Source organism: Podarcis liolepis, assembly GCF_965112155.1.
Source record: "Podarcis liolepis genome assembly, chromosome: 13".
Lineage (NCBI taxonomy): Eukaryota > Metazoa > Chordata > Lepidosauria > Squamata > Lacertidae > Podarcis > Podarcis liolepis.
The window spans coordinates 29,615,970-29,643,651 of record NC_139573.1 but is presented as its reverse complement, the minus strand read 5'-3'; the positions used below and the strand labels follow the sequence as shown (position 1 = coordinate 29,643,651).

At 44.0% G+C, this 27,682-nt stretch overlaps 1 protein-coding gene across 3 annotated transcripts; it reads right to left on the bottom strand.

Moving 5' to 3' along the window:
• Positions 1 to 297: 297 nt before the first annotated feature.
• On the bottom strand, positions 298 to 14,581 carry CSF3 (colony stimulating factor 3). Of its 3 annotated transcripts, none has more exons than XM_083470329.1 (5): positions 11,911 to 14,581; positions 8,871 to 9,025; positions 6,939 to 7,046; positions 4,005 to 4,151; positions 298 to 3,063 (listed from the first exon to the last, which is right to left on the bottom strand). In XM_083470329.1, the coding sequence occupies exons 2-5, from the start codon at positions 8,982 to 8,984 to the stop codon at positions 2,911 to 2,913; spliced, it is 522 nt and encodes a 173-aa protein (XP_083326455.1). In that variant the 5' UTR covers positions 8,985 to 9,025; positions 11,911 to 14,581; the 3' UTR covers positions 298 to 2,910. The 3 variants fall into 3 exon arrangements, with proteins under 3 accessions (XP_083326455.1, XP_083326454.1, XP_083326453.1); XM_083470328.1 differs by having other exon boundaries at positions 11,969 to 14,581; XM_083470327.1 differs by lacking the exon at positions 11,911 to 14,581 and having other exon boundaries at positions 8,871 to 9,511.
• Positions 14,582 to 27,682: the final 13,101 nt, after the last annotated feature.

Genomic DNA, 27,682 nt, shown 5'->3' with positions numbered 1-27,682 from the left:
CTATTGAGTCCAGTAGGGCTCACAGGCATGTGGGTGTAGAATTCCAGCCTTTGGATTCAATCCATCATCGCAGTTGTTTTCACGATAAGGTGGCCTATGATTATTCCTAGGTTACAGATGGGGAAACTAGACATAAGACCTGTCTTTGGCATGTGAACAATGTCACTTTTTAACTGGGGACATCTCAGCTCCCCCAACTTATACCCCGCCTCGTATGAATTAGTTACTCCAATACTTCATTTGCTTTCATTCATGCTTCAGTTGGGTCTCAACACATTAATAAACTTCAACACCACATTTTTGATTGAACAAATGTTGATTTTTATTTCTACTCAGAAATTGCATACACCATATCATAATAAATAAAATAAATAAAATTCATTTTCAGAAGAAGTGGTAACAGAATTAAAACCTGATTGGTATTACAATGGAAGCATTGAGAGACTCTAAATAGAAATATTAAGCACTAATCAATGACCCAGTGGCCAATTATTTCTACCTTTTAAAATAAAAATATAAATAAAATTTAAAAGTACCATGTCCATTCCATTTAGCATCATTGTCAAATAAATAGGTATTTATATCCTGCCTTTTCTAATTGTGTGGGGTGTTCAGTGCAGTTTACAGTTACAATGAAAGCACAACTACAGTGATGCGACAGAAAATCTAAACAGCTTCAAAAATAAATGCTCTGGAATGCTTCAAGCTGAGCTTAGGCTCTTAGCCAAATTCCAGATATTTTTTTATCACCTCATGACATTTACAAGTCATATCATTCCAGCTGCCTTCTGTTGCAGAGGCTTGTAATGGAAGAATGTGAAGCTAGCAAGAGTTCTGGTCCAGTTTTGAAGGAAAAAACAGTTAGCATTGGTGGCGGACTAAAATCTACAAGCAACTTTGTACCTCTCTAGCAAACTGCAAAGCGATTTTAAACAAAATACAAAATGGAATTCTGCACAGATCGATGATCTACGTTGGTGTAAAACAAATTCATTTAAATAACAAAAACAGTTTACAATCATAAGTTAACATTTATTAAAAACCTCAGTAAAAACAAAACATCCTCTAGCATAGAATATTACATGAATAAATCAGATAGCAAATGAGCAATTAATGCTTTGGTTTCTAGATACATCTCTCTGTCTAAAGCAGGAGTGGGGAAACATATGGCTCTCCAGAGGTTTAATGGACTACAGCTCCCATCATCCCTGACTATTGACTACAGTTGCTGGGGCTGATGGGAGCTGGAGTCCAGCAGCCTGTAACTGGCCACAGGTTCCCCATCAGTGGTGTGAAGGCAGGACCAGCCCTACCATTCAACAGGGTGAAGTGGGTTGCTTCATGCAACTGCAAGGGCTGGTGCACATATGTTTGTGTTAACTTTATTTTACGGCCCAGTACTACATGATTCACCAGGCAGCGGAGTCTAGCTGCCATTTTAGTTTCTTACAATACCGCCAACACGAGGATTGTGGGAAATTTAGATGGCAGCCCCTGGCCAAATCAGGGATCCATTGATTTTACAGCAACTGTTCATAGCAGTTTCAGAATTATCATCTACTGGTGCTGCTCCAACAAGAGGTATGTGTGCTTATGGTTCATATTCAGTGTTACTTATCTATAACAAGTACAAGAAGATGCACAGCCCAGCATGTACCCAGGAGACTGCCAGAGGTGGGAACTAGATACTCCTGTTGTTCACCCCCCTGCAGTTTGGTCCGACTACCAATAGCCAGTACTCTTAATGTTTAAATATTAAACAGTGATTTAACATTGCATACATCTTGACATGTGCGCCACAAGGCTGCAAGTGTTGCAAGATGCACATGTAAAACTTGCTGAAACTCCCTTGCCTTTGATAAACAAAGGTTCTTATCAAACAGTTAATCTGACAGTTATCGGTATAAATATTAAATAAGTAATAAATACTCTTAATACCAGAGAAATGACTAAAGGTCTGAGGGCAAATTTTAAGATGCAGAACATTGGTTGTTTTTAAGATACAATAAATAAAAAAATAAAATAAATAAGCACAATAAATTAAAAACACGCAGTTGTAGGAATTGATTCTTAAGGATATTTCACTAGAAATCCAGCAAAGCAAACAGGATCTTTCCATACAAATGTCAAGTTGGCATCGCAGGAAGAATACATTTCATTAAAAGCCGAATCCAAAATTGCAATTCTACGAAATGCTTGAGATGAGCCAATTCCAGAAGTAGCCAATGTCTTGGATTGACTTCAGTTCCCATCATCCCTGAGCATTGGTCATGCTAGCTGGGGCTGATGGGAACTGGAGTCCAACATCTGGAGGATAGCAATAGTTGGAGTTGTTGCAGGAGTCTCATGTCAACACTATGATAAAAACAACAACAACACCCGATTGCTAAAGATGTCCTGCATCAGTCTCTTAAAAAGGCTAGTTTAAAAAAACCCCAAGGAATTTAGTTTGGCACAAACAGAAATGCTAAATGCCCAAACATGGAGAAGGCTGACCAATTAATTTGGAGAGACATCAGAATGTGGGACTACTTGACTTTTGATTATAAAAAAGATAAAGATTAGTTCAGTTAGCAAGAGTCACTTCCTGCTGATAGCAGCAGAACACCAAACTGGGCACAGAGTGACTTCTTTAAAAACGATGCGTCTGGTGTTCTGCTGCTTCTTTAAATATTCTTGTGCCTTCTGTTTTTCTTGCTTTTGCATGATAACAAACGGCTTTTAAAACTTTACAATAAATACAATAAATAATAAAAAGTTAGGAGGCTGGAATTCTGTAGGTTGGGAGGAGTCCAGGCAGAAGAAGTGCATCCTCTTGTTTCAGTTTGTTATCACCTATTAGGTCCTCCTTAGGATGCACAGGACCCTTCCACTCCAGGGTCTTATGGGAGAATCCTCTAGCCCTTCACATTATGAATAACAATGCCTCAATGCCCGGGCAATCGCTTCCATGAATTTCTCAAGGTTGCGGACGACAAGATAACTTCCAATAGCTCTCTGATTTTGCAAGTCCAGGGTTTCTCCCTGGGGGAAGGTGACAGCGGTCACCACACTCTCAAGTATCTGAAGCAGGGAGATAGAAAGTGGGGTGGGAAGAAGAGAAATTGCATCCGTTATTGAAATGCAGCTGTTTGCTAAGTGCTTAGAGGATCATTTTTTCTTGACAGCTGGATGGCCTAACTTGGTACCCTTTTGCACCTTGCAACCCCAGAGCTTAGAGAAGCTAAGAAGCTTTCTATAGAGAGATCAAACATTCCTTGAAATACAGAGTACCAGTCTTCGCAAAATTAAATATAGAGAACTCTAGATCAGGGTGGGATTCCCATCAGCCTCAGCCAGCATGGCAAGCGGTCCAGGATAATGGGAATTGCATCTTCAGGGCTACAAAGCTCCCCATGCCTGGAAATTGGGAACACTGAGAAGGGGAGAAGAACTGAAGTTCCTGGGGCTGTGTCTTGAGGAGAAGGGGATTATGGATCGTCAATTTCCATGAGCAGGAATTACCCTAAACAATTACACCCTTTAACAATAATGTGTTCCTTGAAGAAAGGACACAATGACAGCTAGAGGTATTATTAATACCCTGACATGCTAATCAATATGTTCCAAAAGAAATCAAGAAGGAATGAGGCCAAGGGAAGCAGAGGGGATGAGCCGCCTGTCTCAGAAACTGTCTTCATCTGCAATTAGTCTTCCATATTCTGTCTCTGTGTTGCCCATGGAATTCAGTGGAACAGACACCGAGACAATAGCAGCCAAGACAAGCCATGCCAGAATATGCATCTGGGTTGGTGCAACTGCAGCCAGCACTAGGGGCATCACCACTCTTCCAGGAGGAGAAGCAACTATGAAGTGCAGACAACAGACCCTGCTAAAATGGCTACGGATATTCCTGCTCCCACAGAACTTGGTGCAAGCATGCAAGGGCTTCTTCTCACCTCCTGCCCACCTGTTCTGCCCCCTCCCTCAGCCCAAGCTGAGCAAGTAGTAAGCCAGCTTCTCACCTGCCGGTGGATGTTGGTGGAGAGGTTTGAGAGGTCCAGCTGGAGGCCAGTCACTTTCTCAGAGAAACTTGGCAGGATCTGGGCAACGTGTGAGAGGCTGTGCTGGTAGGTGCTGAGGCCTGTCTGTATCTGGTTGAAGCAATCCTCCTGCAAGAACAAGATTTAAGGGCGGGGAAGAAGGGTTACAGCTTTTGTCTGGATAGATCTCTCTCTCTCTCTCTCTCTCTCTCTCTCTCTCTCTCTCGCTCGCACACACAACTTTTCCTGGTTCCCATTTAGGCTGGAGACCACCATTTTTCACATCCAGAGTGTAGACAGTATTTTAAAAAGGGGGCTTGTTTAAATTATTTAGGACATTCATTCTCAGGGCAGTTAAGATACAGTCAATCCATTTTTGCAACTACAGAGCAAGATCATTACAGCAAGGCAGAAATGTGCTTCCAGGTAGGCTCTTTTATGGAACTACAATTCCCATGAACCAGAGCAAACACAGCCAATGGCCAGAGATTATGGGAGCTGTATTTCTGTAGGGACACAAATTTCTTCACACCTGATGTGGATCACTGAAAGCAATGCCTCTCAAACCAGTTTAAACTCTTAAAACACAATACACAGCAACCCAATTTAGGGTGTGTTGTGAGTATAAGTAAAACCATGTGAGATGAGATATTAGAAGTGGCTCAGTTTGATCATATGTGGTGGAGAGAGAGAGAGAGCAGAAGAACAAATGAACAGTTCAAGTTGGTATAAAGGGGAAGGCTCAGTTTCCCCTGCCAGAGAACAAAGCGGAAAAAGGCTACAGGTTTAAATATTAACTTAAGGTGGGAAAATTAAGAGGGTTCCTCAGAAGAAGTGGCAAGAGAAGAAAAAGTTTTCCCATAGTAGGCAAGCCAAGACATTGACATTCCTTACGTACAAAGGCATAGAGTCCAACATCTATGTTATTGCTCAAGCTTTCGCAGCAATAAGATTGTTAAGAAATATTTGCTGTGTGCTAAGAAAACATGAAGGGGATTTTTTCTCTCTGCATGCTCTTATCTTATTGGCTATTTGGTAATATTCCTCTCTTCTTGAGAAGTTGAATACACAACATGTTACAGAGGTGTGCCCGAATATCCCCTGGAAAAGGGTACCCCCTCACCAAACCTCATTTGAGTGATCAGCCTCAGAACTCATTTTGAGTGCTAGGAGGGGACCCAGGGCAGAGTATTTGGGTATTTGAGCATGTATGGAGTCTTCTTCCTTTGCCACTGGTTAACTATAACCAAACTTTGTAATGAGTGGGCAGGGCTTCTAGATTAGATACACATTAGCCTCAGTGATTTTTAACAACCAGCCTTAAAGTGTAATTTGTTTTAATTTGCTGATTGCTACCAATTTCATAGTCCATGCTCAACTGAATGTGCCTATGTAGTTCTAAAGAGAAAACATGTATTGAATATAAACAGAATCCATGTGGCACATAGGCATTCATTTGGGAAGAGGGGTGTGTGTGGGTGTAAAACTAAGATTGCACCTATAACCAGCAATTTTATTGTGCTGGTGGCGAGGGAAGTCATTATTATAAGTCAGTAGAGAGAATGCTCCTAGTTGATTTGTAATAAAGTTGTCCAATATATCAGTGAACATACTAATGCTAGATATTCTGGTGCAGTGGGCTCTAATCCACAAAAGTTTGTGCCATTATAAATGCAGTGAAGCCATCAGGGCTGGACTTTGGGGGCAGAGGTCCAGTGCTACGCCCAGAATGAGGAGTCCCCACCCTGGCAAAGCATCACATTGCCACCTAAAAAGATTCACCTCCACATAACTAGTTTGTCCAAAATTAGTCAAGTACAGCATACTTTAAATGTGCCATAAAACTCATTTTATTGCTTCCAACAAACAGAGCTACCCCCTGGAAATCGTAATGCTACAGTTTTTCACATGGCTGTCTAGATGCCCCTGAGATTCTTTCCTCTTCTAAAGTTATGTTCCCGCCAACCCCACCCTTTCGCAATCAGAAAAGGCAGATCCTTCTGTTTCTCATGAGCAAGCCCTTCTGTTAAGTACATAGCTGATCTTATCCACTCAATCCTTTACTTTGCTGGCTCATTGCTTAACCTGCAAACGCGCCGAGTCACGATTGCAGCACCAGGGGAAATGGATGACATCTGGTTTGGTTACCAACAGGAATTCCCCCTTAACCCTCAAAAGTGTATTTTTGGCAGTCGGCCAGGCAACTACTACGTCAAGCGTGGACTGCCAATCTTAACCAAGATTTTGACATGAATTATAAGGCATGCAAAACACATAGAATTATTGCCACAGACCCTGCTCATCCACACACATTGCATTGGAGGAACAGTCAGGCATTTGCTGAAGGACCACGCCCAAAGCAAGGTGGGGGGCATTTGCAAGAGCCCCCTAGACCTATTGCAACGAGGAGGCAGGCTCACTTAAGGATGGGGCTCACAGAGGGTGTCACAAACTGGCCATTGTCCATGTTATAACTGTGCTATCATTTTGTCCCCCAAATGAAATGGCCTCAGTTCTCTAAGCATTTCCCTACAGCTTTATAGCTAAAAGAAAAATGGAGAAATGACAGACACTTGCTGTTTCTCATAGCAGACATGAGAAATAAATGTGGGAAGAAGCTGGAGGTGTGGAGCCTGGCAAGAAGTTTCCAAAGCTGGTAGGCGGGCAGGAAGCCGCTTGCTCACTTCTTTGAGGACCCAACACTCCTTTTGGTTCTGGCTTCCTTCCACCAGTTGCTGCCTGCATTATTTGTAAACAGATATTGCAAAGCTCCCTCCTACCTTCTTGAATTCTTGTTGTTTTCCCACCTGGAACTTTCTGGGGCGGTGGGAACAGGCGGGAAATATAATTGCACGTTAACAGGAACGGGAAATATAACTGCTTAGGGCTTGTTACCGGACGGTGGCTTCTACATACCTTGTTACAGAGGTCTCTCCGACAATGGGAATAATCAACTTGCTCAATGCGCAGGATTTCCTGCACCAGTTGCAGTTCGTTGTCACTGCCAAGCCTGAATTCTTTACGCTGTGGGCAGCAGGAGGAGGGAGAAACAAGGAGTTGAGGTCAGAAGAGACAAAGGCCCCAGTAGCCAATACAGACATATAGCTTGCTTGTTCCCTACTGGCAACCCCATGAGCTCCCACCACCTGTATATTTTACAGTATTTTAAAAAGGAATTGGTGATACTACCAGGAAGGGCAAGGGCTCCCCAATACTTGCTGCCCACCACCCAGCCTTGTAGTTCGTAAGAGTACAGAAACCTTATCTACTCATTCTGTTAATGCAAGACCTTGTCTCTGCCCTGCTCTCACAAGAACCTAACGTGCCCTGTTATTTAGTGCCTTCACTTGAATAAGGAGTCCATAGTAAAGGACTACATGTCAATAGACAGATCAACATCTATGGGATCACTTGGAATGCAGCAGTAAATTATTTCATAGAATAAAGGGAGGTGTGAATTCTATAGGAACACTACAGTAGTGCAGAATGGTTATAACTTATGAGTGCAGCGTTTGCAAACCACCCAGTTTCCAGTCCTTATGATAGGAAGCTAAGTTATGCTCTCAAGTGCATGAACTCTCAGAAGTCAGACGAAGAGACTGATGAATACTATTTCTAGTGTTTGGAAAGAGACCTGCAGAAACCTCTGCCTTTTTTCATAACAAAATTGGAGTAAATTATGCCACACTGAAACTGCTGAAAGCATCAACACGCACATATCACACACCCAAAACCCAAACCAAAGAATCTGATTCTAGCCAAAGGGTGGCAGACTGAGCAGCAAATATTGGCATTCATCACAGCGTGATTTTTCTTCCGGTTTAAGTTAGGCTTGGATAAGAGGAGGATTAAATGCATTTTTACGATAATTTGACAGATCTAGTCAAAGTAGCCCCTCCGCCCTCTGAGGGAAGCCAACGAGAATGCCAAAGCTTTATTCACTGTCTGCAAACAATTTTTATCCTTTTGTCACTGAGGGAAGGTGACCTTTCCAGGTTGGCACAACCTCACAAATGCTGGGAAAGGTAGGATCAATGCCATTTGTTCAGATTAAATGGGGCCAGGGCCAGGAGAGACTTCCACAATGCTAGAAGGGAGAAAGCTACGCTCTCTATGAGGTTAAGTCTCCGGGGCAAGCTGCAATTTCAAGGAAATGCCGGGAACGGAGTCCCATACCAGAACAACTTGCCAACTATTTTGTTTATCCGAGAACTCAGCTCGATGGGAATAAGTTATTTGTATTGGAGTTTACAGTGGTTCAAAGCCAAGAGCTGCAAAATAATAACTGTCAGGGCACAATCACTTTCCAAGTTGTTATGTTACTGGGGAGGTGTGTTATATACAGGATAAATTAGGCAGTTTTTCAGGACTGGGCTCCACCTTTTGCTCAAACCCATCCTGGCACAATATTTGGGGGGGATCATCAGTCGATATTTGTACTTTTGAGATTCACAGCGGTAGTTTCAAGGAGCTGACACATTTTTAAAAGGTGGGTAAAATGGAGAACTGGAATTGGTCCTTCAGGATTTCTCAGGAAGTTTTTTATATCATTGATCAAGACATCCCTTTTAGATAGCTGCCTAAACCCACAGCTTCTGCCAGTGTGCATAAGCTGTGGATATAGGCTTTGATCGTGAGCAGCCTAATCCAACCTGTTGGGTTTTGAGTGTTGTTCGGCTACAGCACCCATCACCCCTGACCACACTTGGATGGGGCTGATGGGATTTGTAGTTCCAAAACACCCGGAGGGCACCAAGTTGAAAAAGGCTGCTCTAGACAAACTTGTACACCTTCATCTCTGCAATATTCCTTGCCCAGCATTTTCCTCTTCTGCTCGCAACAACTCACCAGATCATTCTTCATTTTAGCAACATCCTTCCTAATCCTAAGCACAAATTCCAAATTGTCAAGGACGGAGTCTGGGTACCCGGAAGTCTCTGGCAGGGGTGTAGCTGAGCACATCAATCCCCACAGTGCAATGCTGATCAGGGGGAAAATAACATCTGGAGGAGGGAGAGAGAGAATGAATGAGGTCATATAGTCAGTGGAACAATGGAAGAATAGTTTCACTGATATAAATTAATCCAGCACTAGTATCACTGGCTCCATGAGGTTGTACAAGAGAACTTCCCAGTGGGCTGCATCCTGCAGGTCAGATCTCCCAGGCTCCCACTCCCCCTTTTAAGGGCATTTCATCTTCCTACATGACAGGAAGGAATACCTTTCAAAGAAGTTCAGGAAAAGCATGATTTAGAAACACATGGGTTTTTAAAAAATAATAATATAAATTTACACTCATTTTCCATCTTTAATCCAAGGGTCACTCACCCACTTTCAGTTACAAAACTGGGGAGCTAGATGTGCTACTCATCTAGAGCCATAGCTACAAGAAAGATGGAAGGCTGTGCCAACATGGCCCTCAGAGAAGTTCCAAGCCCCCTGGCCTGTATTTTAAGCTTTCAATTTAATCAATAGTAAGAGACACAAAGTGGGACGCGGGTGGTGCTGTGGGTTAAACCACAGAGCCTAGGACTTGCCAATCAGAATCAGAAGGTCGGCAGTTTGAATCCCCGTGACGGGGTGAGCTCCCGTTGCTCGGTCCCTGCTCCTGCCAACCTAGCAGTTTGAAAGCACATCAAAGTGCAAGTAGATAAATAGGTGGGAAGGTAAACGGCATTTCCATGCGCTGCTCTGGTTCAGAAGCGGCTTAGTCATGCTGGCCACATGACCCGGAAGCTATACGCCGGCTCCCTCGGCCAATAAAGCGAGATGAGTGCCGCAACCCCAGAGTCGGTCAAGACTGAACCTAATGGTCAGGGGTCCCTTTACCTTTACCTTAAGAGACACAAAAGGAAAGGCTTTTGCTGGCTGGCCTAGCGTGATACAGCAAATATTCTGCCCAATATGGGTTGATACTTCCAAGAATATTAAAACGCAAACCTACATTCTATTTTAACTGGAGTTCGGTCCCCAAAGCGCTGGTCCACACTAGGCAAGGAGGAGAGGGAGAAGTCCTGTACAGTATTTAGATCATAGAATTGTACAGCTGGAGGGGACCACCAGGGTCATCTAGTCCAACCCCATGCAACGCAGGAATCTTTGGCCCAACGTGGGGCTCGCACCCACAACCCCGAGATCAAGCGCCTCATGCTCTACCGGCTGATTACGCACAAATAGGAGAGAGGTTTAAAGGAAGGGATCTCGTTCCTTTGGAGGGATCTCCCCTTGGGTCACGTTTATCTTCCGGCAGGCGGAGGAAGTAGCTAAAGCACTCCCGCTTCCACGTGTTGCTGCCGGGCCACAGCGGGTAATTTTGCCGAATTTTTTGTTCTCCCTTCTCCTCGCAGTAAATCATCTCCTTGCTCAGTCCATTTTGGCGGCTTTTTATTTTTTGCAAATAAATTCATTAGTGGGGGAGGCGGAGCTGGCAATTCGCGCATACACTAGTTATTTTCTCAAATAAGAAGCCGCCGCCCCATGGAGAAGTCTTAAATCCCCCTCTCCACACATTTAGGATGCGTGGGAAAAAATCCAAAAGTCCCTACTCGAGCGTAAAACAGAACTGGGGCGCGTTAGTTTATGCTCCTGTTAAGGGTTGGAGATGGGAAAAGAGTCGCGAGGGGGGGGACACCCAACCCCACCCAGAGGATCAAACTATCTCTTATACACATCCCGATTCCGAAGTTTCTGGCCCGCCGCCCTTTGCTTTAAAAAGCGGCGTGGAAGCGGCAGCCCCCGAGACGCGCCTGCGCGCGGGGCGTGGTTTCGGCTCGATTGGGTGGCCCGTGGCAAATCACTTTTTAGCTACTAGAGGCGGCGGACTTCAGGCTTGCGAGGGTGCGGAGGGGTGTGTGCGTCCTTGTGTTTTCAATAAGTAGTCTGAGCCGGGTGGAAAAGAAAGCACCTTGAGAATTTAACTCTCGCCCCTGGAAGTTGTTTCGAGTACCAAAACTAAACCGCGCTCCCAGTCCTCCGCGCAAAGACTCTGCAGTGCAATTTAGGGTGGAGTTTTGCTGCCGTCGTTTGTTTGCTAAAGCAAGCCGGAGTGAATCCTGGCCGGTTTTTATTGCAATCTGCCGGGAGATCGAGAGCTCCACTCGCAGACTTGAAAGTAAATTAGAAAGCAAATTCAAGACCCCGAAAAGGACTGCTAAAGTAGTGTGGAGATCAGGGAATCATGCGGCAGGCAGTTCCAGAGGTTAACGCTGTTCCGCCTTTCCTAAAAGTCACAGGGACCTCTTGTGAAACTTAAAAAGTGTCTCCTTCGAGCTCGTTTGAGGAACGATACGAAATATAACCGAGAATAACTTTTGAAAGAACTTGGCTTTTCTTCTGGAGCCCGTGGATTAAATAGGGAGGCTGGGAAATCTGAGCGAAGAGTAGTCTCCCTGCCCTTTTAAGACTAAAAACAGGAATCGGCCCCTTGCTCTCAGAGAAGACCTAAACAAACGAACAAGCCCAAGGTTTATTAGCCTTCAAAAATCTCTCCAAGCTGGTTTTACCTTAACCACTTTAAACCTAACAGCCCACCATCCTTTCCATAAGAAAACCTGCTCTTTTAGGCGTAACGCAGAGTTGGGGAGTTGGGAGAGAACTCTTCTGCTAAACCTGAGACCCTTCCTCCTTTCCCATCCGCCCCACAAATGTATGAAACAGGCAGTGGCGTAGCGTGGGTTGTCAGCACCCGGGGCAAGGCAAGTAATTTGCGCCCCCTAACCCGTGGATTTGCGCCCCCTAATCCTAACCCCCAGATGTTGCGCCCGGTGCGGCCGCCCCCCCCCCTGCACCCCCCACGCTAAGCCACTGGAAACAGGGAGTAGGTAAATAGATTTACCCTCCTTATAAATAACAAAATCCAGCTGCGCTTGTCCCAAAGCATGCAACTTACCAGCTCTCTCGACCTCTGCGCCAGGCGCCTAGAACGGGCTGACCAAAGTTCTACTTACTTCGTTCTGAGCTCATCCTTCAAAAGCCTTGGAATCTCTTTGCGCTGGACCTCCTCCCACTTTTTTTCCCTCCTCCTCTCGAGATGCCGGATGACGGCTTGCCTGTACTTCTGCCGGGAAGGAACACACCAGGAGCAGGAGAGGCTTGGCTGCTTCTGTGTCCAAAGGGGAGTGTGAAAAGATCCTTCAGCCATTAGGGGTATTTATAGGAAGTTTGGGGAAATTCCTCCGATGGAATTAAAGGTGTGGCCATTAACGCAAATTGAGAAAGGGGAGTAATTTTTTTTTTTTAAAAAAGATATATCCTGTGGGTCGATGAGTAAATAGAGTAATGGGCTCTGATCTTCATAATGTACTTGGGGGAAAAAATCCAAGATTTTAGTTAGCAGGACTCCAATCATTACTTTTTCACAGCTAACCCTATTTGTGCAATGGGAACTTCCTTTCGTCCCCTCCTGCGGAATGTGAGTTTCAGTGACCTGGGCTGTTTTCAGGTGTTTTGCTTAAATTTGATTTAAATGGATTGCATTTCCTGGTTCTGTGGTTGAAATGTAATACCTGTGTTGGTTAAAATGTATGTTAGATTTAAAAACTGTTACCCTTTTGTTTTTAAAAAGAATTGCTGGAACAATAATGCAGAAAAACGGACGCACCACAAATAGTAGCCAAGTTAAGGAAGGAAGCACCCATATGTGGAAATCTACTGTTTGCAAACCAGAAATTAATAAATGGTAATGGTCTCTCAGCCATTTCATATTCCGCCCCCCTCTTACTTTCACATAGCTGACCAGATTTGACATTAGTGCCAGATCATACTTCACATCTCCTCAAGCAGCTAGCTCTCTTTAAGAAGTATACAACAGATTGCCCCCATTATCTTGCATACAGTATCTTCACAGTCACAATTATATAGGCTGCTGTGTTGCCTTGGGGCTGATGGGAACTGTAGTCCAAAAATCTGATATAAAGCAGAGGCTGGTATATAATAAAACCCCTGTGTCTTTAGCTGAATTAGCTCATTTACATAGATGGTTTTAAAACCTAGTAATGTCTCTAGGTAAAGAGAATATGCCAAACAACTTTCTATCTGGGTATTAGTTTGACTCCAAAACACGTTAGCTAAAGCGAAAATTCGCTGTACGGTTGTCTCCACATTTTTAAGGCACTTCCAACACTTGGCTTATTACAGGGGTTACATATTCATCAAATGAAAAGCCTTTGACTAGCCACAAGGTTGCCACAAATCAGTAGTTTAAAACTGCTTTTTACATTTTGTGTTGGATAAAGTGGTCTGTTGCCTGGGTGATTTCTATTCCTGAGGGTGCCATGTTTTGTCATTTGAGGCTCAAGTGGCCTCAGCAACTAGGAGTGCCTTTCACCATCTTCAGCTGGTCCAACTATTCCTGGACCAGGATAACCTGATCACAGGAGGCACTGGGAACTCGCAAGACCGGATTATTGCAATGCACTCTATGTGGGGCTTCCTTTGAAGTTGATCAGGAAGTAAGATCCTACCAGCATTTTATACTTCCTTGCAACGATCTGCATTGGCTACTGATTCGTTACTGGACTGTTCTCAGCGTTATTCCTCTTTGGTATTTAAACCCTTAATGACTTGGGACCAGTTTACTTAAGCAGCTGTCTTGCTTTGGCTTATGGAACTTTCACTTTTAAAGTGCCACATACTGTCCATGTCGCATTTATGAGCAGTCGATCTTTTAGTGCGACGGCACGGGTACTTTGGAAATGACTACCCATTGATACCAGACAGGCCCCCTCATTACGTTGTTTTAGAAGCCTACTGAAAACTTTTTCTGTTTCAGGAAGCCTATCAGCAAGACACATGATTTAGTTCCCAGATTTGTTGGTTATAGGTTTTATCTTTGTTTTGCACCATGATGGCTTTATGTAAATTTGCTTTTAACTGGTTTCTGGATTTCAGCTGTGTTTTTATCTATAATTTCACTTGGAGAGCTTTTTTATTTATTTAATCAAGTTTACAAAATTTATAAATAAATGCTACCTCCCTGTCATTATAAATTAGATAAACCATGTTTATAATCGTTGCCCAAAGTTTGTCATAATTAGTTCCCTCCCTGACATGATGGTTGATTTGTAGCTAAGTGCATGGAAAGCCAATGCCATATAGTGATCAGAGTCTCAGAGACCAGGCTTCAAATCCCCCCACTCAGCCATGATGCTCACCAGTCCAGTTTGTGCATAATGCTCAGCCAAACCGTGGCTTCGCATGAATGAGTAAGGATGTGGGTTCCTAGAAAGTCACTTCACTCGTGGTTTGCCTTCCTGCTACTCTCAAACCCAAGCTCATGGTTTATCTCTCCCGGGCAACCTATGAGCAGTAAGCCATAGAACAAACCTTAGCTACAGCTTATCCATAGAACAAGCTTTGGCTTATTATGGTTTTGCCAGAGTGAGATAAACTATAAGCCCACGTTCAGATGTAATGCTAAACCAAACCATGGCTTAGCTCACAGCCGTGTGACAGCAGCAGGATAGTAGTAGGGGGCAATGTGGCTGCAATTTTCTCTCTAGGAACCTTCAGATTTTCTTGTTCGTTGCATGGGCACCGTTAGACAACTAAACGTTAGTCTTCCTTTGTTGATTTAGTCTTCCTTTGTTGAAATTTGTTGATTACTGGGGTGGGGGGTGGAAATACGTTTTTGTGGTCTCTGCTGTTTTCAAGAACAGTATAAAAATTGTTTTGTATTAACTAAATAAATAAACCAAGTATCTAACCAGACAAATAATTTTTATCAAAAAATATATACGGTATTTCCATGTATTAACAGCTAGCTTACAGAATGAAGAGGTTGAGTTTAGCCTTGGCGTTCTCCTGTTCTATACCTAGGTTGGGCTTGGGGAGGGCAGGTGTTATGAAACAACTTGTGTGAACATAAGGATAGGATTACATTATCTCCCAAAGCTTGCCCTCCTGCCTATAGAAGTGGCCAGGTCTACCCACACAGCAGAACAGGTGAGAAAGGACTGTTCCAATCCAGACTGATAGTAAGGAATCCTAGTTGTTGTTGTTGTTGTTGTTGTTGTTGTTTTAATAGTTCTCTATGTAAATTCATCCTCATCATAAAGAGAAACACTACTACTACTAATCATAATCATTGCAAGAAGAAAACTAGCCCAGCAGCAAATGGACTGGGCTGGAATCTTTCTCCCTGAAATGCTAGCTTTTTTATGTTGGGAACTGCTTTTAGGAAACTGGTTGTCTTTTTTTTAACCTAGTAAGAATACATTATGAATTATTATTATTTTTTGCTGGATTTCTTTTCTTCTCTTTTTCCCCAACACCCTCATCCTTCCAGTCCACTGGAGTGTTCTCCAGCTTTGTTACAAACGATGCAGGGAAAACTACCGTATTTTTCGCTCTAGAAGACGCCCCAGACCACAAGACGCACCTAGTTTTTGGAGGAGGAAAACAAGAAAAAAAATATTCTGAATCTCAGAAGCGAGAACAGCAAGAGGGATCGCTGCACAGTGAAAGCAGGAATCCCTCTTGCTGTTCTCGCTTCTGGGATAGCTGCGCAGCCTGCATTCGCTCCATAAGACGCACACACATTTCCCCTTACTTTTTAGGAGGGAAAAAGTGAGTCTTATAGAGCAAAAAATACGGTAATCGAGAGCACGACCTTGGGCTGATGAGTTGGAGTGAAAGCACACTCCGGCTTCTGCCACTGGCCTCAGGATCAAAGGCCACTATGAGGCTGGATCCCCAAATTCCCAGGAGGAGCATTGCTGCAAGGGGAAGACCAAAAGGACCCCATCCATCACCCAGAAAAGGAGCCGCTAATGAGAGCTTGGTCTCTTGTCCCTGTCAAAAAGAACACTTGGAGCAGTCGCAATTTTACTGTATTACAGGAAATTCTTAATACAAAATCTTTTTAAAAAGGAAGAACACTTGGTTCTAGATGCCAGTTCCCTTGAACTGCAGCAGAAGCAAGAGGAAAGCCATAAACTGCTATTCAAGCAAGAACAGACATGGGATTCAGGGGTCTCACTGTAGGAAAGATTTTTGCACCCCACTTTGCACGTTAACCACAGAACTGGGGAAAATCAGGGATGTAGGTAGGGATGACACATTGCTGTAGGCTGCACTTTTTTTGGGTGGGGGTTTCCAAATATTACTCTTACCTTGATATAAGTGGGTGCCAGGACAAATTGGCCCAAATGTCTCAAAACCAGCCCTGCTTATAGGGCATACTATTCTGTCTTGCAGAGTCACCTTCTCTTGATGCTTTTGTGCAGATGGATGGCAAGAGGTCCTTGCTTAATGGCCATTGATAGCTGGTGGCTACTGCACTGGGATTTGTATGGACACCGCATCATCCACTTATGCAGAGCTGGGTAAACACATAAAGGACGAGCCCAAGATCTGTAGCTGGCTGGTTGGAAGCAGCCGTGGGAAAGGGAAGCAAAGGGAAAAAGGATTGCTTTTGGAATTAATACTGCTTTAGGACTGGCTCTTTAGACTGCCTGAGTGTCTGCTGTCTCCTCACTGCTCAACTTACTTATTTGTAGCTAAACAATCTCACCCTCTGCCCCACAAAGCACCAGAAGTCGTAGTAACTTTTTTTCAGTGGGTGCTGATCCTGGAAAACCTTCCCCTGCAACCTTGCACCGTTAGACAGTGGTTTTAAATTGTCTACTTTCAGGAATAAAACACAGGTGTCGTGAAAGAGCAGCAAATGTTTGGTTGTTTCATTATTATTATTATTATTATTATTATTATTATTATTATTATTATTATTTTACTCTCAGAGGAAGGGAGAGGTGGGTTTTGTTTTTTTGCCTCAGGTGCCGAACTATATTGCCTGGTCTTGGATGCGACACACACTGACTTGGGGAGCAATTCCTGCTTCGCCTCAGGCGGCAAAATGTCTTGAACCAGCTCTGAGGGAACTTTTTCTACATCACCTGAGAAAATAGGGAGCCTGGCATGTGGGAAAGGATTTTGATCCATTTCCTTGGGTATTGTTATGTATTGAAGTTCTCACCCTGGCCACCAGGGGTATCGTGTATATAGTTTTCACTCAGGTCCACATCAGTCAATTTAGGCAGGAAACAGTGTTACAGTGTTGACAGCCGGCTGCCTATAAAAGCAGGCTGGCTGAGCTGCATGCTGTTCAGTTCAGTTCAGTTCAGTTCCAGCTTACTTATAAAGAACTACTTGGAGAAATCTCTGTGTCGTCTGCTATGTCCACCCACTATTTAATAGGTACAGGCCCCCTTGGGCCTCCTGAAACATTGCAAGGGAATGGTAGGGGGCGTCAGAAGTGCCCTACTGGGTCAGACCAAAGGCACACCTAGTCCCGTGTCCTATTCTCACAGTGGCGAACCCCACAACTCAGGAAAGTCCACAAGAAGGATATGAGCACAATGACCCTATTCCCACTTTGGATTTCCAGCAACTGGTATTCAGAGGCCTGCTGCCTTTGACATTGGAGATAGTATCAAGATCAACCTTCTCAGGACCCCATTTCTGGAATGTCCTCCCTAGTGAGGTGTGTCTGTCTCCCTCATTACGGACTTTCAGGAAGAATTTAAAAACATCCCTGTTCATGCAGGCATTTGACGACTGAAAGATGCTGATCCTGGCAACCCTGAAAATATTTGGGCTGGGAGAACGTAATTATAGAATATTTCTAACGGTATTGGTGTGTTTGCTGCCCTGGGCTGCTTTGGGAGTGAGGTAAAAGGTAAAGGGACCCCTGACCATTAGGTCCAGTCATGGCCGACTCTGGAGTTGCGGCGCTCATCTCGCTTTATTGGCCAAGGGAGCTGGCGTACAGCTTCCAGGTCATGTGGCCGGCATGACTAAATCGCTTCTGGTAAACCAGAGCAGCGCACGGAAGCACCATTTACCTTCCTGCCGGAGCGGTACCTATTTATCTACTTGCACATTGACGTGCTTTCGAACTGCTGGGTTGGCAGGAGCAGGGACCAAGCAACAGGAGCTCACCCCGTTGTGGGGATTCAAACTGCCGATCTTCTGATTGGCAAGCCCTAGGCTCTGTGGTTTAACCCACAAATACTTCGTAACCATTTATAGCCTTATCTCCCATGAATTTTTTTAAGACCTTCTTTTGAAGCTGGCCAAGTTGGTGGCCATTGCTGCAGCTTGTGATAGCAAATTCCTCTGTTTAACTATGTACTATGTAAAGAAGTACTTCCTTCTGTCTGGGCTGGGGCATTTTCCGTGGAGCCAACTACTCTGTGGAATGCCTTGCCAAGTAAGGTGCACCAAGCCCCTTCAGACAGCTGGTAAAATGTGACCAGGGGTGCCAACTTGAACAAAATATGGGGGGGGGAGCTCCCTCAAATATTTTATTGAGGGGGCCAAAGACCCCTCAGCCCCAAGGAGTTGGTGCTTATGGATGTGGCAGTTTGAAAAAGACTTATTTATTTGCTAGTGGGGAGTGCCTGCAGGTGCCTGGGGATTTGTATATTTTTTTATTATAAAAAAGTGATTTTTAAACGGATAGTGCAGTTTGTGAGTCTGGATCCATCGCACCAAATACCAATCGAAGCCAAAGTCATGTTTTGGTCTGCCATCTTGATTCAAAATGGCACCCGGCATCTGAACGACGACAGCTGCTTCTACTGCTCAGGAATCCTTGTGCCCAGTTATCTTGAGAGGTGACTAAACCTTTGCCAAAAAATGGGTGAAAGTCACATCCAAGTGACATTTTGGTCTGCCATCTTGATTCAAAATGGCACCTGGCATCCAGACGTCAATAACAAATGCTGCCCTCAGCTTGGAAACTCTTGTGCCAAGTTTGTAAATTATATTTTGGGAGGTGGCTGAACCCATGGAGAACAGACATACCACTTTCCAAAAAATTTACTTTACATTAATATCCCACCTTTCCTCGAAGGAGCTCATGGGAAAGTGCATGGTTCTCTCCATATCAGGATTCTCACATCAACCCTGTGAGGTAGGTCATGACTGAGTAGGGCTTTGAACTCTGCCCTCCCACATCCTAGTCCAACACTCCTAGTCCAACTCTCTATCCACTACACCACACTGGTTTTGTATCGGGACTTTTGAGCCACCATGAGTTTCCTGCAAATATTTGGTTTTAAAATAAAATAAAATAAAAACACAGATACATAAGCACCTGAGAGAGAGAGCTCTGTTGGGATATACAGTGGTACCTCGGGTTAAGAACTTAATTCGTTCTGGAGGTCCATTCTTAACCTGAAGCACCACTTTAGATAATGGAGCCGCCGCGCCGCCAGAGCACAATTTCTGTTCTCATCCTGAAGCAAAGTTCTTAACCCGAGGTACTATTTCTGGGTTAGTGGAGTGTGTAACCTGAAGTGTCTGTAACCCGATGTACCACTGTAATAAGAATAAACACCTTCAAGTCGCTTTCAGGCATGTTCCAGAGCTAGCTGAACCTACTCTGAAGGCAAACACTTCTCCTGAGTGCTGAGTTATCAGCTGGATGGCTGCCAGGGCATCTTGCTCCTTGAGGTGATGGGGCTGGTGTGGAATGCGTCCAGACTTAAGCCTGAATTTGTCACACACCTGAAATAGATTTCCAGCACCACATTTAGCACCATATGTAGCGTATGTAACCTGAAGTGTATGTAACCTGAGGTACCACTATATATATGTGTGTGTGTGTGTATGGGGGACCTGTTTCCTGTCCACATGGAAATGCCCAAGAGGGCATCTCAGAATACCTTCCTTGATGACGCTACTTTGTCTCCTTTCAGTTGCTTCCACTTGCCCTTTCTGTTGTTCCTGGAATGTGTCTGCTGCTTTCTCCCCCTTTCAAATCATTCTGTCATTTCTTGTTCCAACCTGTTCATTTTTAACAGGATATAGCTGCAAGAGGATATGACGGAAGCAGACTTTAAAAAACCACATGTGCACACTGAAAACAGCCCCTGCGCCAGTGAGTAAGAGCAAATAAGGAACTGGTGTAATACCAAAGCAGAAAGGACTTGTGACTGCACGGGATTTAAATGTGTGCTGGGTTTTGGAGGTGCTCGTACCCCAATGCAGGGAATTGTGGAAGGAGCCAGAGGCTGCAACAATCATGTTCCGCTGTGACCATGAAGTGCACAGATTTATTCACTTCCACAAGTTTCAGGCTAGGACAGGCTGGAGAAGAGTCTACAGCAAGGCCCACAAACTGGCCAGGGACTTGGGTGCATAACTAGCAGGTCAAAGGCAAGATTGAGAGGCAGTTCCACAGTCTGGTCACATGGAGGATGCAGTTCTGGCAAGATAGAGGGCTGGTAGCAAGACAGTTAGTTGTCTCCAACGTAGTGCTAAGATCAACTTTCCATTTGCACAATAATTCCCCCCTGTGTGTTCTTCTACGTATATGTACAGCCCCTTCACACTGATGCTGAATGTGAGGTCAGGGGTTGGCGGGTGCAATCCCATTGCCATTCTCAGGTATCAAGTTCTCCTAGATATTAGAGGGGGAGGAGAGAGAGAGAGAGAACGTTTTTCAGCAGCAGCGGTGCTTTTCGTGTGAATTCTAGTTTGACCCTGAGTACGGATGCGGGAGAAAACTTATGCATAGACTGCACAAATTTCTTTGCTTCCAAGGAAGGGAGGGTTGTAGTAGTAAGCACAACTACCACTGTAGTAAGCACAGTACACTGTCATAGTAGTCGCCTAGTAAAAAAAAAGAAGTGTTACCATCATTCTCAACGTTTCCCACACTCTGAATGGAGCTGAAGCAGGGAAAGACGAAGTGCAATGACATCACATCAGGCACCTGTATTGCTAGGTACTACTAATTAGACAGGGAAAGGAGAAGCAGGTTGGTGGCACCCATGAGCTCCTGCAATGTCTAGTTAGGTGCAGTCAGGCTGATACTGATCACAACAGTGATACTCTTTTGTTTTGATCTAAGCGTGTGCAGTGATGCAAGGGAACCTTTTTAAACAAAAAATATTAATTATACTTTTCCTATCTATCTATATCTATCATCTATCTATCTATCTATCTATCTATCTATCTATCTATCTATCTATCTATCTATCTATCTCACTGATTTTGCAGTCATTTTGACATTTAAAAACTTGACTTCCTTCCCCCTCTTTCTGCGATTCCTTAGGTTTATTTTTAATGTCTTCTGCATATCCAAATTAACTTAACTTACTCATTTATTCATCTTCTTTAAATATATACTCTTATGTAGTTGCAGGTCATTACAGTAATCCACCCAGTGTTTTTATCTGTTTACAATTTATCTGTAAATATTCAATAGACTATTTCCATTCTTTTATAAAAATGTTTGTTATCTTGAGTTCTTATTCTTCCGGTAAGTTTCGCCATTTCTGCATATTCCATAAGTTTTTGTATCCATTCTTCCTTTGCTGGGATTTCTGCTTCTTTCCATTTTGGGGCAAGTAACATTCTCCCCACTGTAGTCGCATACATGAATAAATTTCTATACAATTTAGGTTGTTCTATCCCTGTAATTCCCAAGAGAAAGGCTTCTGAATACAAGGGAACCTTTCACCCCTTTGGCACACCTTCACCTTTCTAGTAGGTGTCCTCTTATCCCTGCCTCCAGGGATATTGCTAAGTACTTACAGGATGTGGGCTGCAGGCCTATGGCACAGATACACATAAACATTGCATATGTCAAGGAATGTGCATGGATGCCTTTGGGCAGGAGTAGCCAGCAGGGTGGTGTGGTGTGGGGGCTATGTTGCTCTCTAGCCTCCCGAACGCCGCACCTCGCTTCTGGCAACTGAGGGCGAGAGCAAGGCAGTGGGCAGTTTGGTTGGCATGGTGGAAATGCATTGTTGGGAGTGTTGTATTGGCGCTACACTGAGCACCCTTACTCCCCACTCTGGATCCCCACCCTTGGGTGAAAGACACGGGTTGGGAAATCCTGAAGGCTTTATGAAAGAAATCAGCACACTGCCTGAGCATCAGGATACATGACTCAAAAGGTACATAGGCAGAATATAGGAGACACGGATGCGCATAAGAGCAAGACCTGGTCCCAACACCTGGCATGTTGTCTCCTCACTCTTTCAAGGCATGAGCCGTTCGCGTGATTCTCACCCCAAGCAAGAAAACTATACTTGCAAGTGAGTTCTTCTGTTGGGGTGGGGTGTTGCATCTGTTGGTGACGGGCCTCAAATCCAACCCTCTAACTCTCTCTGTCTCTGATCTGGTTGGCCAGCCCGCCAGCTCCTCAGCACTTGACTGTTTTGGACTGCTCCCCCTCTACTTTTGGGACACCCAGCCACCCCAGGGCAGGACATTTATCCAAGTCACTGCTTGAACTGCCTCCACCCCCACCCCTTGGGATCTGGATCAGATCCTCCTCTGATGGATCCTGCCATTCCCCCACCCCACCCCCATCCTGCTTGGAGGCATAGAGCCCATGATACCTGCTGCCTTGCCCCTATTCCTCTCAGTACCCAACAGTGATGTGTGGCGTAGCCCCTCCTGTGGCTTGCAATGGCAGGTACCTGGAATCTCCCCAGCACTGAACTTCGCATTGCACCCAGCTGCACTGTATGCAAAGGTTTTGTATTTTTTAAGTTAGAGAAAAGGGAAGAGAGGGGCAGGAGATCTGGGCTGAGTGCAAAAGGATTCAGAGTTTGCTGTTGTTGTTTAAATTTCTAATTTAATGCTGTGAGACATAAATTGGGGGGGAAATGTTACATCACTAAATTGAACAAAGATTTGTGATCATTTCTGCAAGGCCCCCCCATGTGTAGATTTGTCCTAAAAACGTATGAATATATGAGGTATGAATATATTTTTAAGAAAAGTGAGGCCAAAGGAAGTGCTGTGATTGTGAAACTTGCAGAGACAAAGCGATTGATGACAACATCCTCAGCTTCCCCCCTCTCTTATTTAGCAAAATAGACAAATATATAGGTGAATCATCTTAAATCAAAGCTTCTATGGAACAAGGATTTACGCCCATAGCTTTTGCCTTTGACACCATTTAAGCAATGTGCTTATTTCCAGTGGTATCCCTCCCACCCCAATCTGCAGTTTGTCCTAAATCATTTGAACTTTTTTTAATTTTAAAAATAAGCATACCTATATCTATATAAATAAATGGATAGTTTTAATTCTATCAATGTTTAATTGTACTTTAATGTTTGATTTTTCTAAAGCGGTTTTTGTTTTTATCTGTAAGCTGCCTTCAACCCCATCAGTGAAAAAAGTGGGGAATGAATGAATGAATGAATGAATGAATGAGAGGCTGTGCTTTTAGTGTGTAGCTGTGCTTTGACCCTGAGTGAGATGTGGGAGAAATGGTATGGACGTCACAGACACAAATCTATCTGCTTCCAAGCAAAGGAGAGGTGTTTGGCTAAGTCTGCTCATCAGCAGATTACCTTGTCTAAGTAGTTATCTGGTAAACGAAACATGAATCATTCTTAACGTTTCTCACCCTCTCAAAAGATGCAGCAATACTTAAACAGGGAAATGCTATATTTGCCCCCTATTGCCTTTCCATTTGCCAACATTCAGGCAATGTGATCATTTCTGCAAGCCCCCCTCCCCAATGTGTAGATATGTCCAAAAAACGTATGAATATATTTTTAAGAAAAGTGAGGCCGAAGGAAGTGCTGTGATTGTGAAACTTGCAGAAACAAAGCAATTGATGACAACATCCTCAGCTCCCCCCCCCCCTATTTAGCAAAATAGACAAATAAATAGGCGAATCATCTTAAATCAAAGCTTCTACGGAAGTGGTGGATGGGCAGCTGCAAACGATGAATCAGAATACAGATGAAAGGGGAATACTGGTGAGTGAAAATCGAAGCTTTCCTGAGAATGAACTTGCAAATATTATGTGGTTCAAGGCAAAAGCGCTACTTCCATGTCGTGGCTGCAGATAGGAAGCTGGAGTCCATCTGACGTGGAACGCTAAACCATTTAGCATCAAAATCTAAAGCTGAGCCAGATCCTCTCACCATCTTCGTCTTACATGTCAACTTTCCCGCCGCAGCTGGCTGCCAGAGTCTGCAATACTAGTTCCCAGTAATTAACCGATGGGAACAATTGAAATCCGTTTCACACCAGCAGCACTATGGCTTCATAACCAGTTGAGATGTCTAATCAGCATCTCGGTTAAAAGTGGCCTGAATTAAGTGGTCTTCAATGATGCTTTAAAAGCCTGTACAGAGGGGTCTTTTCCCATCTGTTCGACAAATGTAAGCAATAGTTCAGCGTAGGGAAGTAATTAGCTTCTAACGGTGCAATCTATGCTTGCCCATTCAGAAGCAAGTTTTATTGCGTTCTATGAGACTTACTCCCAGGTAAGTATGTGCAGGATTGCAGCCTGAAAGGGCCTCTCCAGATTGGTGTGTTATTGAGGGCGTATCCTGCAACAGTGTTCCAATAGCGGGTCAAATGGTCAAGAAAGTAGTTTCTGCACATACTGCAGAGGGAAGTGAGGAGCAAATGGGACTTGTCTACCTAGGAACGTAGTTTATCTAGGAGAAGGGAACTCTCATCCTAAACCTCTGCTGCCTTGCAGAATATCTTTGGAAGGAGTAAACTGAGAACCAGTGTGGTGTAGTGGTTAAGAGCGGTAGACTCATAATCTGGTGAACCGGGTTCGCTTCCCCGCTCCTCCACATGCAGCTGCTGGGTGACCTTGGGCCAGTCACACTTCTCTGAAGTCTCTCAGCCTCACTCACCTCACAGAGTGTTTGTTGTGGGGGAGGAAGGGAAAGGAGAATGTTAGCCGCTTTGAGACTCCTTCGGGTAGAGATAAAGTGGGATATCAAATCCAAACTCTTCTTCTTCTAAACCCTACACAAATCTGGAGTGGAGTCCCTAAGATGGTTGGATGGTGCCTTGTATGCCTCCTTCTGGCAATTCCTGCAGCCAAGCTGGCGCCAAACGTATTGCTGTGCTTTCCTTAGGGCCACATCAGTGAGGCGAAAAGGGGGTTGTGTCGACTGGGCAGCCCAGGATCTCCATGTCACTTCGGTGCTGCTAACACAGCGGTTTGATATCAGCCCCAGAGGCGCACTCCATTGTCTCTCGAGACAGATGGGTAGCCAGCAACAACAACGATTCTGCAACATGCTCTAGACACAGCAATAGTGACTTTATTATGCTTTAGTCTGTCCTGTGATGGGAGTACCTCTTGGCAATTATTGGTTTGCCATATTCAGTTTACATTTTCAAGCGTACACTTACTATTGCCTTAGGTGTGCCTGTAATATAACGTGTGAACCATCCCTACAGTCAGCAGAGTTTGTGCAATATCTGGAAGCGCCACCTTGAGGAAAATTCCAAGAACCCTGTGCTTTTATTACTCTACAAACTGATCATCAGGGAAAGCTTTTCGCATGACAGAGCCTGGAGACATATCCTTTCTATATCCTGTGATCAATCCATCTTGGGAAATCCAGGACTGTCTAAAATTTCCCCCCAGGATGCCCAGGGGAGGGGAGCAACGAAATGTGCAACATCAGGCTTCACTCAGCAAAGCTGACATCATGAAATCAGTGATGTTGATGGAAAAACGTGTGATGTTGCTAGAAGCAACATATGCCTTAAATTTGATAGCACTCTAGCGGCTGTTCCCAAATGGGCTCACCAACTCTTACATCTCACACCATGTTCTGGTCACTTCTCGGGATTGAGTCCAGGGTCATTTCCTTTGGGTAACCAACCCCACTGTCACATTTAGGGCATCTATTCTAAATATGTTGTGCCTTTATCATGACCCAAACATGCATTTACTTAGCTTATGTAAGGGTAATGGTGTTACCCATTATTGCACTTTCTCCTTTGACTGCCCAATTACTTTTCTCACTCTGAAGTTCACCCACAGTTTTTTGGTCCAGGATAAGAATTGATAGGATCTCGTCTGTTCAGAATTATGTTTAGTCTGGTATTACCACCCAGTCTGCTAAAATGTTCTCGTTTATGCACTCTTTGACACAAAGAACCGTATCACCCTTGACACACCCTTCCATGAACGTTCTATAGAATCTGTATTGTATCCCACTTCTTCTCTGGAGCCCATCACGCTTCCATTATTCCTATTACCAGTGTTCCTGTTTAGCATACCACAACTTCCCCATATTGGTTTCACAGGCTTGGGAAACCTACAGCTCTCCAGCTATGGTTAAGACTCCAACTCCATGCTGACTGCAGCTGATCAGAGTTGGAAGTCAGACATCATCATCATCATCATCATCATCATCATCATCAGTGATTGTTCTCCATCACTGCTATAAACTTATACCATGGTTTTTGAAGCCACAGGCTAGTAGAGTTCCTCCTATGGCACAATTATGGATTGCATCTAGCTTAGCAAGGGTCTGATCCTGGCTCATTGTCCTGGATTTTGTTAACCACCGTGAAGACAGAACCCACCCCATTGAGATACAAAGTGCAGCTATGGCTTAACACAGATCTGAATCTCAGCGCTGAATGCTGAGGGAGGAAGCAGGCAGCCATGACACTTGGAACAGGTAGCATCTGAAAGGTCTGGGATTTCAACATCCTACCTAGAAATCTAAATATTGCTTCTAGGATCACATGACATATCCCAGTGTCATAGGTGCCTACAATAGAAATCCTTGCTGCAGATTCCTCCCACTTGTTATCAGCCAGTCTATCTAGACCACAACCATCATACCCAGCAGGGAACCGTGAGGCTGATACACTTGTCCACAAACACTGGTGCCATTTTTTTTAAAAAAGTCCTTTTGTGGATGGCAGGTCTTAAAAGAAAGAAAACTTAAAGAAGAGGAAGATTATAGCTAGTTGCTTTTTTCCCTATAGAATATCAATTCATGGTGGAAAGAATGCAAATACCAGTGCTACACGGTAGAATATAACACTTTGCCTGTAGATGGTCCTTGTCCAATGATGTCAAAGGCAGCAAGGCTGAGAAAGATGCTTCCCTGCCTGCCTGAGATGTCGCTAAACTGCTGCCAGTTGCAGAAGTGAAGGCCTAAATAGATGGACCAGAGACCCGATTCTGATTAAAGCAGCTTCTTAAATCCAAAGAGGATATTGCCAAATTTTAAAAGGGAAGTTTCCCCCCTTGGTGTTCATTATTCAGTGAATGTTCTGGGATTATCAATAAAAGTGCATTCTGTACACGTAATAAATGAAAAGTAAAATGTGTTGGGAGTAATAACACAATAAATTTGGACAAGTTGGAAAAATTATTTTTTTATGTGTTACATTTTTAGATAGCCCTGAGAGCTTGTGGCCAAAGTCACAAGCAAGCTACAGATAATTTAAGAGTACCCTTCATTGCTGGTACTTAGCAGCATGTAGGTGTGAGGTTTCAACACTGGAAATAGGTTTCTGGCTCAAATTAAGGATTAATTAGTAAGCCTGTGTGCAGGGTTAGGCAAGGGGAGCATGCCTTGCTTTTGTGCCTTTTAATAAATGAATCAATATTAGCAGTTGCAGCTGTCACAAATGAGCATCATCAGTTAACAAATGCTGCTTTATTCAGAGAGTAGGTTGGCTGAAAATAATAGATTTGGCCTCTGCAGACATGTGTAGTCAGTGCTAGTACAACTTAGGGACATCTTCCACAGGCATAATCCAAGGCCTCCAAACATATCAAGGGGTTGATGATATTCTTGGAACTTTCACCAAAGGCTCCCAAGGATACTTAGCAGTCATGGGATAAAAGGGCAGTTCGTCTTATGGGTTAGTAACTGGTTAAAGAACAGGAAACGGAA

What these genes read in the sequence shown, in the direction of transcription:
- CSF3 (XM_083470327.1), bottom strand. Translation starts at nt 9,059, where the DNA reads ATGACCTCATTCATTCTCTCTCTCCCTCCTCCAGATGTTATTTTCCCC. An exon ending in GGAGAGACCTCTGTAACAAG is followed by an intron (nt 4,152 to 6,938) that starts GTATGTAGAAGC and finishes TTGTTCTTGCAG; the next exon opens with GAGGATTGCTTCAACCAGAT. An exon ending in CCACCAACATCCACCGGCAG is followed by an intron (nt 3,064 to 4,004) that starts GTGAGAAGCTGG and finishes TCCCTGCTTCAG; the next exon opens with ATACTTGAGAGTGTGGTGAC.